The sequence below is a fragment of the Montipora foliosa genome, chromosome 13, assembly GCF_036669935.1.
Source record: "Montipora foliosa isolate CH-2021 chromosome 13, ASM3666993v2, whole genome shotgun sequence".
NCBI lineage: Eukaryota > Metazoa > Cnidaria > Anthozoa > Scleractinia > Acroporidae > Montipora > Montipora foliosa.
The window spans coordinates 13,008,989-13,021,488 of NC_090881.1; the positions used below are offsets into that span (position 1 = coordinate 13,008,989).

The window sequence follows — 12,500 nt, forward strand, 5'->3', positions numbered from 1 at the left end:
AGAAAGAAAGTAACTTTTAAGCCACAGAACAACATATTTACAATCAAAATTGTTCGAACTTTTTCTAATAAAAGTGTTGTGTTTATCTGCTTTTCAAGTTTCCTGGGCACCGCCATCTTAAATAACTGTTACATAACATGGTTGCCCTATTGTTTCAAAACAAAAGCAGAAGAGCGACCATAACACGACACAACTATTCAAGATAGTGGCGCCCGGGAAATTTTAAAGTGAAAATAACTGATGCTAAATTATTTTTTTCGATACAAATACTGTTTTTGGGGAAGCTTGCCGAACAAGTTTGACAGGCAAGCATTATTATTTTTGGTTCAAAATCATTAATTAGTCAGTGTGGAGGTTCCCTTTAAAATTGATAACAAACGTGTACATTTCACACAACTTTTCTGGTACTTAATTCTTTACAGTCTTTGCTGTCTGTGAATGAAAGGGGCAATACCCGTTGATCATATTGAATGAAGGAGAAATGTAGACTCGGAAAAATATCCTTCATTCAATATCATTGTTGTTGTTTCATCGTCAACACAATACCCATTGAGAGTCAACCATAGGACATCATGTCAACGATGTCTCTTACAAAGGTCAATCTCCTCATCATTCCTTCTACACACGGCGCTACCAGTTGCATGCTTTACAGTAAATAATGCTGTGAGTAAATAGAAGTTTGTAGACTTTAATTTACCTCGGGCACCAGCCATAAATCCCAGAATAAGAGCTTTCTCTGCTCGACTCACACGGTTTGCATTCTTGAACATTTCGTGCGCAGCTAGCATTTGGTCTCGCTGCAACAAAAAAGCAAAAACAGATGATCCTTAATGGTGCCAACATTGTGCGCAAGTGACCACATCACGATACAGTGAAAGCTACTACAGCCCCTGGGGCTATCAGCAGAACTAAGGGCTTCCCTTGTCACAAGACCAGAACCACAACCTCGTGATGCTAGTCCGCCGCCACTGCCCCAGTGGCTGCCACTTACACTGCATCCTCCTCTTCCTCCTCCATCTGTCATCATCATTATTATTATTATTATTATTATTATTATTATTATTATTATTTAAAATTTGCATTTCTACAAGAAAGAGCTGGGTGCTCTTTATGCAATAATGATGTGTTTGGACCACTTTGCTCTACCTTATCATACCTGTAGCAATAATAACAATAATAATAATAAAAATAATAATAATACTAATGATGACGATGATGATGATAATGATGATACAAGAAAGAACTGGAACCTTTTTATGCCATAATGATGTGTTTGGACCACTTTGCTTTACCTTATCATAATAATAATAATAATAATAATAATAATAATAATAATAATAATAATAATAATAATTAATGTTCTTTGTCAAATGACCACCCAACCAGTGACACATGGTTAGTACCCACCGTGAGTGCCAACTGTCGTTTATTTCCCTGCTGTTGTTGACTGCTGCCAGGTGTGGCTGAAGTAGGAACAGCAGATGGAGTCTTGCTTGAATCCACAGACGAGGGTGCTGTAGAGACTGCTGAACTGGCTGTTAGTGCTGCAGCTGCTGCTTGCTTCTGCTGTCTCTCCCTCATCATTATCTGCCGCTGTTGTTCAACATGCATCTGATAAAACAATCAAAAATTCTATCACTTGCAGCACAGAGTTAACTGAAGTGCCCCAAAGTAAACATATTTTTGCCCTTTAAATGCACTATAATAAAACTCAACAAAACCAAAAGTAGTTTGTTTTCCCGCGACTAAGGTAGTGAGAGGCATGGATTTATCAGGGAGATGATATCAGAAATTGTTTTACAATCAACTCCTTTAAAACTCAAATGCAAAGGATGACATCATGTCAGGACTAGACCCATGCTTCTCACTAGCTTGGCCACCAAACAAGCGACTTCCAATCTTGTCAACTCTATACAACTTGTGCAGCATGTTAGGACAGAAACAAATTAAAGTAGTTAACCTATTCAAGACTCCTGAACAGCCTCCCATCAACGAGTAAATCGTCTGGTGTTACACAGAGTAAAATCTGTTAAGTCTCACTCCTTAGGAGTCAATGGGTTTATGTAAAAAATAGGTACGCAATGCGTACATGTCAATGGGTTAATTGACTTAAAAGATGCTCAAAGGTATAACCTGACTGCATTTTTAAAAATCAAGACAAAAGAGGCGTCTAACCTCCAACTCTCTTTTGAGGTTAATAGTACTCTCACTTAAAGCATCTGAGGGTGAAGATTGCGAGGTACTTGATCCAGCCTGTGGAACATAAGATGGGGCAGAAGACGGTGGCACCATGCTTGTTGAAGGTGTCTGTGGACTGGAAGGAGGCTGAAAAGCAATGACCCACCAAGGAGTAACAAGAAGTTTACAGGTCACACTCTACAGTGAATATCACTCTAAATCCTCATAGTGTACACCATACGTGTATATCCTGATACGGTTTGCACTTGATTGTTACTCTTCCAGTTTTCCGCTTTACATTCCAAAAAGGATCAAATTGAAACATTTTTGACAACTTCAGCAAAAATCACAACCACGTAATATTTTGTTATTGATCTGTAGCATTGACATACGGCAAACATGAATGGCAGCCAATAAATTATTCCTTTGTCCTGCGAGATCTTAAATTGGAGAATTTAAGCCAACAGTGCCTGATGTTTACAAATTTACATGTAAATTAATGTGACCTGTGTGATGTAGATTACATTGATTTCACACGCCGGCGCCGGCACCCACATCTACGTGTTGATGAACATAAAGGCTCATCCTCCTTTCTTGGCAACCATTTCCGAGACGAACACCTTTTAGCTCCAAAGGACCTTAGCAAGAATTTTAGTGTGTTAAAGAAATTCACAAGGAAGTTTGACTGCCTCGTTTATGAAATGTTTTTTTATTAATGTACAGTCTGATTCAATTTGTGCTAAGGTTTTTAAATAGTTCCTCCATGTTTTTATTGTTTTAATGCCCCTGTTTTATGCTTTGACTTTCTGCATGTTTCTACATATTTTTTTAACGCAATCCTTATTCCAATATTTTTCATACTTTTTACATATTTTTACCCCATTGTTTCTCTCTCTTTAAATAGATGTTAATGTTTTATTCTCATACTTACTTGATAATGAATGAAGCTGGGTCGAAACATCGTTTTTTACTGTTAATCTTTACTGTAAAATGTCTTTAAAAACCCCTTACTGTTAATCCTTTGTCCTGGTCCCAGCAAGATCAACTAGCCTCATTTGTATGGACAAAACACAAAAGAAATGTCGCTTTAGAGCAAGGCTGGTTGGTCTCATTAGCATGAAGACAAAAGAATAATTCATTAACTGCCATTTATGAATACGGTCTATTGGCTTCATGTACATTTACTGTGTAAGCACCTGCTCAATATTATTCTCTCAGTTAAAACTTTACAATGTAAATGTTTCCCCTTTGTGATAAAATCTATCCCTGTTTACATGTACAACACAAATGCTCAACTATAACAATTGTCAAAAAATGTTTACAGTGTAGGTTACAGTCTGCAACACTCACTTTTGATGGTTGAGTGACAGGTGTCAATCCTGCTGCATAATCAGGGGTTGTGGGTTCCAGTGGCTTCGTGTTCTCCAGTTTTTTATGCTTTGCTTCCTCTGCATGCTCGGATTCTGTTTCAAAAAGTTTGTGGTAATTCATCAAACGAGACAAAATCAGTTACCCATAGTCAAACAAGATCGATTGCCCATGAAAGTTGAAGGAATGACACTGACAGGCGATCCATTGACATTTTGAAGTTGGCGGCTGATTTCAGTAGAGTAACTGACTGTTGTCATCGTCAAAATGAATTGTAATCTTATGTTTGAAAGAATCTGTCCTTAATTATTTCAGTTTAGGGAAAAAAGTAGCTGACTTCTCTGAGGGAAGTATAGCCAACACTATTCATCGGCTGTCGGCGCTTATTCAAACCACCATAATGTATCAACAAAAAATGGTGTTATTTGTACTGAATCAACCACCACTGCATAGTTCCATCTGTGTTAATGACAGTTATATTTGTGTCATCAACGTTCCTTGGTTGCAATCTGAGCTTAGACAAGAATGAACCTACCGTACCAACATTTTAAGCCTCGTGGGGACAAAGAACATCAGAGAAAACCCCTATTGCAAGGTTCCTGAATGGGTCGACCCCATTCTGAACTTCTCAAACAATGACATGAGCACTACAGTAGACCATTAGTGTAATTTTTGAATACTTTCAGCACCTGCCAATTTCCTTCTCCTTTTTCTCAAACAATGATACTGTGAACACTACCTAAGACCAGGCCAGATCAAGACACCTATTGATGATGAACATGTACTGTACAGTAGCTTACACTGTTACAGTAATTCTTTTGTGCTAACCCCTACAAAAAACATCTCCATCCAGGCCTCTTTGAAGAGTCAAGCAACTTTTGAGCACTCACCAGGTTTTGCATAAAGGAATTCTTAAGTACAGTACAAGTACAATTTATCACTGGCTTACTTTATTTCATCATTAATTCTTTTAGATTACCCTTAGCACACCTGCCATTTTCTTTCTTCTTTTCAGCTCTCTGCCGCCTCCAATTGGTTGTTCCGTTATGTCTAACAGCTGATAAAAGATGAAAGAATGGCAATTGGAGAGTTTTTAACCCAGTGACTCCTGAATTCCCCCCAGCCCCCTGGATGAGTAAAATCGTCCGGTGTTAGACAGAGTAAAATCTATAACAGGGGTCCATGGGTTAAGCTGAGAATGATGACTGGACTCCACATGAAGTCTACATAAATTAAGTGCCAGTCCAAGACACATCCAAGGACTGGAACATCATTATTATTTTTTTTTATTACAACGTACAAGGACTTGAATGTGAGACCAGTTTAATTTGAAGGCTTGGAAATGAAATGAACTTTCAAAGAGAATGAAGCTGGATCCATGTACATGTGTACCTTTGTCCTTCCATGATGTTTTAGTGTTGCAGCAGAGATGATGCTTCTTGATGAACCACTTGAAGAAGAGCTTCGGTTTGGAGTTGGTCGGTAACTTGTGGAGGTGTTAGATGTTCTTTGGGTAACTCGAACTGATGACAAAACAATAATAATAATAATAATAATAATAATAATAATAATAATTATTATTATTATTATTCTTATATATTATTATTCCTATAGGTAGTATATACTGTCTTGTAGTTCATCTAAAGACAAGTGTTTTATTCTTGGCATTCTGTACATGTATAACTAACAATTCTTCACTTTTGCCTTTTCAAAGAATTTCTGTTTTGCACATTTGTAACATTTCTCATAATTATCAGTAATCAACCTTGCTTTCACTGTCTGTCTGTCTGCCTGTCTATTATACCAAGGGGAAAACAATATTTACTACCTGCAGGGAAAAAAGGTCTCAATGAAGAATTTTACAGAACCAACATTCATCCCACATACATGTAATACATGTAGTATCATCCTGGATTTGAAAACGGAGGTGTTCGAAAATACATCCACCCTCAGCTGTGCACGTCTGTTTTCTGCAAGTCCTGCACGTAGCAGTTAGGGGCATGTACTAATCACAGTAAATGTGTAATTTAATTAATAATGTACTTTAACCTGTTAACTAGTAAAATCACCTGGTGTTACACACAGTAAAATGTAACAAGTCTCACTCCCGGGGGACAGTGAGTTCAAGAAACATTAAAACACATGCTAAAGAAGCTGATCACGGAAAAATATAATTACATCTTAAACAATCAGGAAAGAGATAAATAGCATGTATTTTGATTCAAGCACCTGCTGTTAAACAATTGATATAATTTTCCTTACCAGGGGCTTCAAATTTTTTGGATGGAGATTGAAGCTTGTGTCCAGAGCTTGGAAGATTTGCTTTTTTCTGTGCAGACAAGGCTTCGCTGGCTTAAATCAATTAAAGTCAAAAAAGAAGTAAAATTCATTTACAACTTACACAAATTATTTCACACTGAACTGTAGATAACATTTAATTTGATGAATGGGTTCACACACAGGTGTAAAACAAAATTCAGTTACGGCAAAGTGATCAGACTGATATTGTATCTTTAAAAGAACTCATAGCCCTTTCTGTCTACAATACATGTACATGTAATTATTAGCCATCATGCAACCAAAATGTTGTGGTTAAACCCACGCTACACGTCACAATCGTGGGAAATCAAAATGCATGCACTGAGCTAAATTTATATTATAAATAAAGCTGTAAATGTATGCACATGCATTAGCAATCATGTTGTTACATGTAGATCCATTAAATTACATTTAACTTCATGTACACTGTACACATGTATCTACATGTAAATTAAAATCAACCACTTTTTACCTTTTTGTGTAAGCTCTGCTCTCAGAGCAGCAGATTTGGGTTTTCGTCTTAGTGTGAAGTGTTTAGGGAGGGGTGGCTGGGGGCCTACCATGGCCACAAGAGCAGACCTGTTCAAATACAGGCATTCAAGAGGAAGAAAACTGGATCCACCATCAGGTAGGTTAGCCACTATAGTGACAAAAAAAAAGGCAACAATCATCAGTTACATTGTAGGTAATCATTTTAATGTGAAATTAAGGTGGCAGAAAAAGTTATCATAATTATTGGTATTATAATTTATTATACATGTACTGTACAGTAGCAATGGGAAGCTCATTTTTTCCCCTCGGATTGTGCCAGTTGTCAGATTTTCTTTACAAAAACAGTCCCTCCATACACATGACAATCTTATTAATTTTCAGCTGCAGCTTGTATGCTGAATAAGAAAGCAATTTGATGAAAAAAGAATGTGATTGTGTAATTATCTATCTACTATCTAAAATCTAGAGGTTATTTTTTTCCTTTGCATTAATCCCCTTCTCAAAATGACGAATTTCCAAACTCTCTAACAAGAAGAGAGAACCCATAAGAGTGACACTGAAACTGATTGCATCCTTTGGTAGACTCCCATAATAAGTGATTATTCCACAAGAGTTGACTTAATGTGGCTACCTAGAGTATTTGCGAATACCCTCACTAAAGGGCACGAGTTACAAAAGGAAACCTAGTTCATTTTTCTTTAAAGTTTTCCCTGGAGAGATTTATAATTACCAGTATGGGTAATAATATAATAACGCTTATTTTTTGGGTGTCAATGTTTGGGTTATGGCCATTATCATGGCAAAATCACATCTAATAACAGGCACATATCTTCCTATTTTTGGCCTAAATTTCTTATTATTTATACTTTCCTTCTGTGAATTTTTTTATTCTTTGCCATATCATGGAAATCTTATTGCCTGACATTTGAAGTGGTAAAAAGTCAAGCTCGTCCAGACGGTTTTGCCAATGTTCTGCAATTTGCTGTTTTTCTAAATGTACTGTACATGTATTCGATTAGCTCTGAAATATTTTCACAAATATAGGATATTTGATAGGCACTGTATATGGTCAGAACTGACTCAGAGCCAATTTTTAAAAATAATTACCGAATGGAACGCAAGAAAGTTAGTAGTCAATTTTACAGATTTGGTCATGGTGATGTCACAAAAATCAGAAAAACATGCGCGATTCAGGCTTTACACGCCATACTAGTTACATGTAGTGCTCAGCTTGCCTGCGGCCCTAAAACTCTAGGAAGCCTCCTTAAGATTTGTCAATAAAAATAACTATGTACCCACAAATGTGAATTGTGAAATTAATTCAATTTATTCATTGAAAAATGTCAACTTGGGAGGGGGAGGGGTGGTCAGGGAGGTAGCTTGGTACAGTACTTGTAAAATCTTGTGCATTTTTGACAAACTGCATCCTGTGATTACCTCCACCTCCTCCGTCGCCCTAATTCCATAAGTCCTGCCTCAAAACGCCAAAGCAGAATGATAATCATCATGCTACTGCCCCACCCAAGGGAAATGCAGCCCACTCCAAATATACTAGCAAGGAGATAATCGAAAAACAAAATCTACCAAAGTAGAAATGCTGCCCATGCAAAACAGTTCGAGACATTGTGGAAAATAAAATAACAAGCTAAATATAACATGAAATGCCGCCCTTTCCATTCAGTTCAAGAGTCTATGGTACAGAGGGGGATTCCCCAATCACTCGGAGAAATCAAACAAACAAAATAAAAAGCAGTGTTACTGAACAGTTATCAGTGGTGACTTGGGGGCACGCGGTAAACATTATTACAATCTTACATGTACAATGCTGAAAACCTTATTCCTGCTATCACAGATCTGCTTCCTATAAATTCCTATAAATCATCTGTTCATCTGTTGTCAGGTCCCCTGAGAAATAATACCAGGGGTGGATACAGGCATTCTTGATGGGGGAGGGGAGGTGGGGGGTCCAAACTTTTACTCGAAAAACAATACAGAAACATTTTTCAGCAAATCACTTCTCCTCGCAACTTCGTCACTCTCTCCAACAAACCCCTCTCCCCCCTCCTTGCAGCAATGATGCAGTACATGCCCTCACTGTGGCCATGGATTTTCAAACAAAATATATTGGAGACTTTACTGTTTATAAGCAATTCTCTTGTTATTTAAATTTTGCTAACCACAGAACAAAACAACCTTTTTTCGACGGCCAATACATATCTGGCTGGTACATTAACGACAGTAGGTGACAATGCGGTGAGTATCGTTATAATCCTTCACTTCAGAATCAACGCCCATTTATCGTTGCCATGCTCCAAAGGCACCCACGTCCCCTACCAACAAAGCCGTTTTTTTTTAAACAACTACAGCTTACCTGTCTTCATTATTTCTTGACTGACTTCTGCAAACACGGGACTTACTTGATCAAGATTGACATTCAACATTCCTGTACTCGGATAATACTTCAATATTTCTGACAAAACGCGAACCCATTCGTCTTCATCGTGGCTGCCGATCTCAAAAATTTCGCTCAATTCGGCGTTCGTTTCCTCGATGACTCTTCGAGGAAGATGGAGAAAAGCCATTAAAAGCTTAACCTTAACTTGTGTCTCTAGCCTGTGAAAACACTCTGGGATATTACGGAGTACATCTTGGGTCAGCAAAGAACGTAAACTGCTGCCCGACCAAGAATCATCGCAGGATAATTTGTTGTGAAGCCACAACGCTGTGTCTGCCTGTCGAACGGACGCCATTATCCTGAGACCACAGTTGAGTGCACAGGATCACCAATGTTACTTTCCGAGTTGAAATTTTTCGATTCAACTCACTAGCTGCCCCTGCTGAATAAATTCCTTTTGTGTTTCTCAAAGCATTTACTTCAGTCCAAATAAAACGTTTGAAGCTTTGTTTCGTGTAAGAAGGCTCGCCTCCTGCTATATACAATGAAGGTCAAACGGCCTTGGAAACTAATGAATTGGGTAGCCTGTAGTTTCGAAGGGAAAGGAGAGGTTCCTAAACCAATCATCTTCATTGCGGAGTTAATCGAGTTCCGCTGTTTTACTTGAGCATGTTTACAAAACCCAGGTGAAAAATAAAAACAGATGTAAAACGATTCGAACTTAACGCGATGTGATCTGGATCTACATTCTTATTCGTCTTAGACTGATCAGTACAGAAGACGTTTCTTTAAATCGATGCCTTTTGGAGGCTTGAAAGACCGGCTTTGGGTAAGTGCCGTACGTACGTGACTGTGACATAGAAGCATTCACTTTCCGGTTTAGTCCTTAAACTAGAAGCTATGAGATCGTGTCTTGCCTTTAGCAGGAAATTTGGAAATACTTTTAGAGACTTACTCCCTTGCCATAAACGTGTTAAAAAACTTCGGCGTTTCACGCGATTATCGAGTTGAAACTGACGGCCAAAGTTTCTTAACTCAGCTTTCGCGCTTACCGATCGGCAAGTTTCGATTTGTACGTACCAAAAATATTCAACTTCGTTTGGTCTACAAGATTGCTTAATGTGGTGTTACAAGAATTCTAGTTTGTGCTATATCTGTCCGGGAAGCGTAATTTATCGGTCGTCCTTATATGTTTGGGCAATTTTAATTATTGTTGTAGTCGTAGTTACAAGTGAAATTTTCATGCATGCATGATGATGACTAGATGTATTATTTTAGTTCCTTTCCAGTTTCCTGGGGCGCTTTTGTAATATTGTACAATGTACCAAAGACATTTCAGTAAAGTTGAGATAATTGCATAACGGGATCGCTACACAAAATCTCAAGATCTATAGAAGTTTGATATGAATATTTCAAGGTATTTCGGTTTCATTCGAGAACTCAAGCTTACAGATCGACTGAATGCAAACGTTTGTTGTGTATTTAAACTTATATATCTTAAAAGAAATAATGGAATGCATTATGTAGGATCATTTTTGAAACCTACTCGTGATTAATTTTGTTTTATACTTATGCATGACTAGGGCTATGGATGGCATATGTTCAGTTACCCTTCTTTAATTGGACAAACTTTATAGACAAGTATTTTCAGAAATTGAAATCGCTGAGGTGATTGGGTCAAATTAATATTTTATGCGATCGTTCCCTCCTATGCTGAAACATGTTTGGGAAGAAATTTATTATAAAAACGAATTTTCTGCCATTATTATTATAGGAAAATACACATATTTTGAGCTCGCGTTTAAAAATGTTAAATTTGGTAAATTAAGATGTACTGTTTGCCAAGACCAGCAGGCAGAATTTTATGTGCAATTAATAATTTATGTTGGTATATAGAGGTTTTTTTTTTGGTGGCCATCGTTTCTTTTTGCGTAGTAAATGAGACCACTGTTTTGTATTGTATTGAGTACCCAATTGGCTGTTTTACTTAATTTCCTGGTGCACATTAGCTCATGTAGTGGTAAAGTTATCAACTTGTCTTGTGATCCATCACCATTATGGACAGAACATTTTAATTTTCAAAGTAACTACCTCTAGTGTTTTTTTTTTGGGCTCTAAAAAGAACAACAGATGTTAATTTTTTCTCTACTGGGTACATGCATAAATTATTACTCTTATGTTTTTTAAACATAATTATGTATTAAAAACACAGACACACATAATGATCATTTATAACAAAAACTGCTTGACAAGGATAATATATATTTATGAGTGGGGGCCATCTTAATGTCCACCTGTCATGAAACAAGGGACTACAAATACGTTATCCTGTCGGCAATATTCAGTGCAAATGCCACAAAGCGATTGCAATTTGGCAACCCTTTTTTTCAGTCACGGAAAGATTTCTTTAAGAAATCAATATTATGTATTGCACTTTAAATTAGAAGATGGCTCTGGTCTTGATGGAATTGTCAAATGAATATCCAGGACTTCAATGCTAGAGGTGGCTCTTATTTTTGACATGAATCTTTCCTGCATAAAAATCAATAAATGTTATGGTTTACAGAGCTCCTCAGAGATAGGAGATCACTGTACGGTATAATACTCAATGCAAATGTAGCATCACACAAAAAATGCTCAAAAGACATGCCTTTTCTTCCTTACCATTGTATTTCTTTGTGGGTAATTGAAATTGTGAAGACAAAAGGATAAACTTAATGACCGTTCATGAATTTCAAAATTTAAAATTTGCTTGCAAAGTCATCGTCACAGTGATTGCCACCTATGGCTAAAATACACACTCAGTCTGCCTTTTAACCATTCCTTATACTCTGTATGTACTGAGCATTAAACCCCAGAGATAAGTTTCAAAAGATGAGAATGAAGCATTAATACTATAGGACCCAAACAATATTAGATTATTTGGAACTTTAATTTTTTATGCTACCATTCCTGTAAAACACCTTATTCCAAAATGGCGGTCATTTGAGTATTCTTTTGTTTGCTTGCAAATTAGCCCTTGTTGCCTCGTTCTTAAGCTGAAAATTCAAAAGAATATTTAGCCTTGAACGAGGCAACAAGGGCTAATTTGCAAGCGAACAAAAGAATACTAATTTAAAATGGTGGCCATTATGGAATAAGGTGTATTGGAGGTTAAAACAGTGTAACTGAACAACTTGTAATTTTCTTGGGGGTTTTGATGGAGTTGTGTCCACAGTGGGTGGTGCTTTGTCTAATCAGCTCACTGAAGGCCATTTAATATTACTCTGCCTCGTAGGGTCTTCTTCCAGGAAGACGTCATTATGAGGACGAGTGGCGAACTGTTTATGTGTTGAACAAATACCCAAGTGATGAACCAGATGTTGAAGTAAAACAGAAGCGATATGCTGACAATGTGATTGTCACGGCGAAGGTACATTTGTAGTTTATATAAACAGCCTGGATTTACTACAGTACCCGACACAAGTAACCTCAGGGAACACTAGGAAGAACTCCTCTCAATAGGCCATTTCCGAGTTCATGTCTGCCTCCTCTTCAAAGTGAGTCTAAGTGTGAAGTTTTTGTTATGAAAATTAGGGTTCATTCATATGTAAAGTCCAACTAATTACCGTCACAAAAACTTCGCACTTTGACTCGCTTTGAAGAGGCGGTAGACATGAACTCGGAAATGGCCTATAGCGTTCTTCTGAGCATTCTCTTAGCATTCCAGTTTAAAAGAATAGAACACTGGCTGCCTCCCGCAAGGAAC

At 37.4% G+C, this 12,500-nt stretch overlaps 2 protein-coding genes across 7 annotated transcripts in view; one reads left to right on the plus strand and one right to left on the minus strand.

Moving 5' to 3' along the window:
- LOC137983364 (negative elongation factor A-like) overlaps positions 1–9,315 on the minus strand; it is an 11,930-nt gene extending 2,615 nt beyond the window's left edge. The window contains exons 1-9 of the mRNA XM_068830576.1: positions 8,729–9,315; positions 6,338–6,505; positions 5,809–5,898; positions 4,939–5,069; positions 4,537–4,603; positions 3,529–3,641; positions 2,176–2,325; positions 1,408–1,611; positions 698–797 (exon numbers count right to left, since the gene is read on the minus strand). Coding sequence (XP_068686677.1) covers positions 698–797; positions 1,408–1,611; positions 2,176–2,325; positions 3,529–3,641; positions 4,537–4,603; positions 4,939–5,069; positions 5,809–5,898; positions 6,338–6,505; positions 8,729–9,107 — 1,402 coding nt within the window. The 5' untranslated portion in view covers positions 9,108–9,315. The remainder of the gene's footprint in view (positions 1–697; positions 798–1,407; positions 1,612–2,175; positions 2,326–3,528; positions 3,642–4,536; positions 4,604–4,938; positions 5,070–5,808; positions 5,899–6,337; positions 6,506–8,728) is intronic.
- A 64-nt stretch (positions 9,316–9,379) lies between these two features.
- LOC137983717 (phospholipid-transporting ATPase IF-like) overlaps positions 9,380–12,500 on the plus strand; it is a 73,239-nt gene continuing 70,118 nt past the window's right edge. For 4 of the 6 annotated variants that reach the window (XR_011118998.1, XM_068830889.1, XM_068830892.1 and 1 more), the window contains exons 1-2: positions 9,397–9,581; positions 12,030–12,164. Coding sequence is in view for 5 of the 6 variants with exons in the window: in XM_068830889.1 (XP_068686990.1) it covers positions 9,549–9,581; positions 12,030–12,164 (168 nt within the window). In the remaining variant the exon portion in view is untranslated. Of the gene's footprint in view, positions 9,582–12,029; positions 12,165–12,500 lie in introns of all 6 variants that reach the window. The other 2 variants (XM_068830890.1, XM_068830893.1) reach the window with 2 other exon arrangements.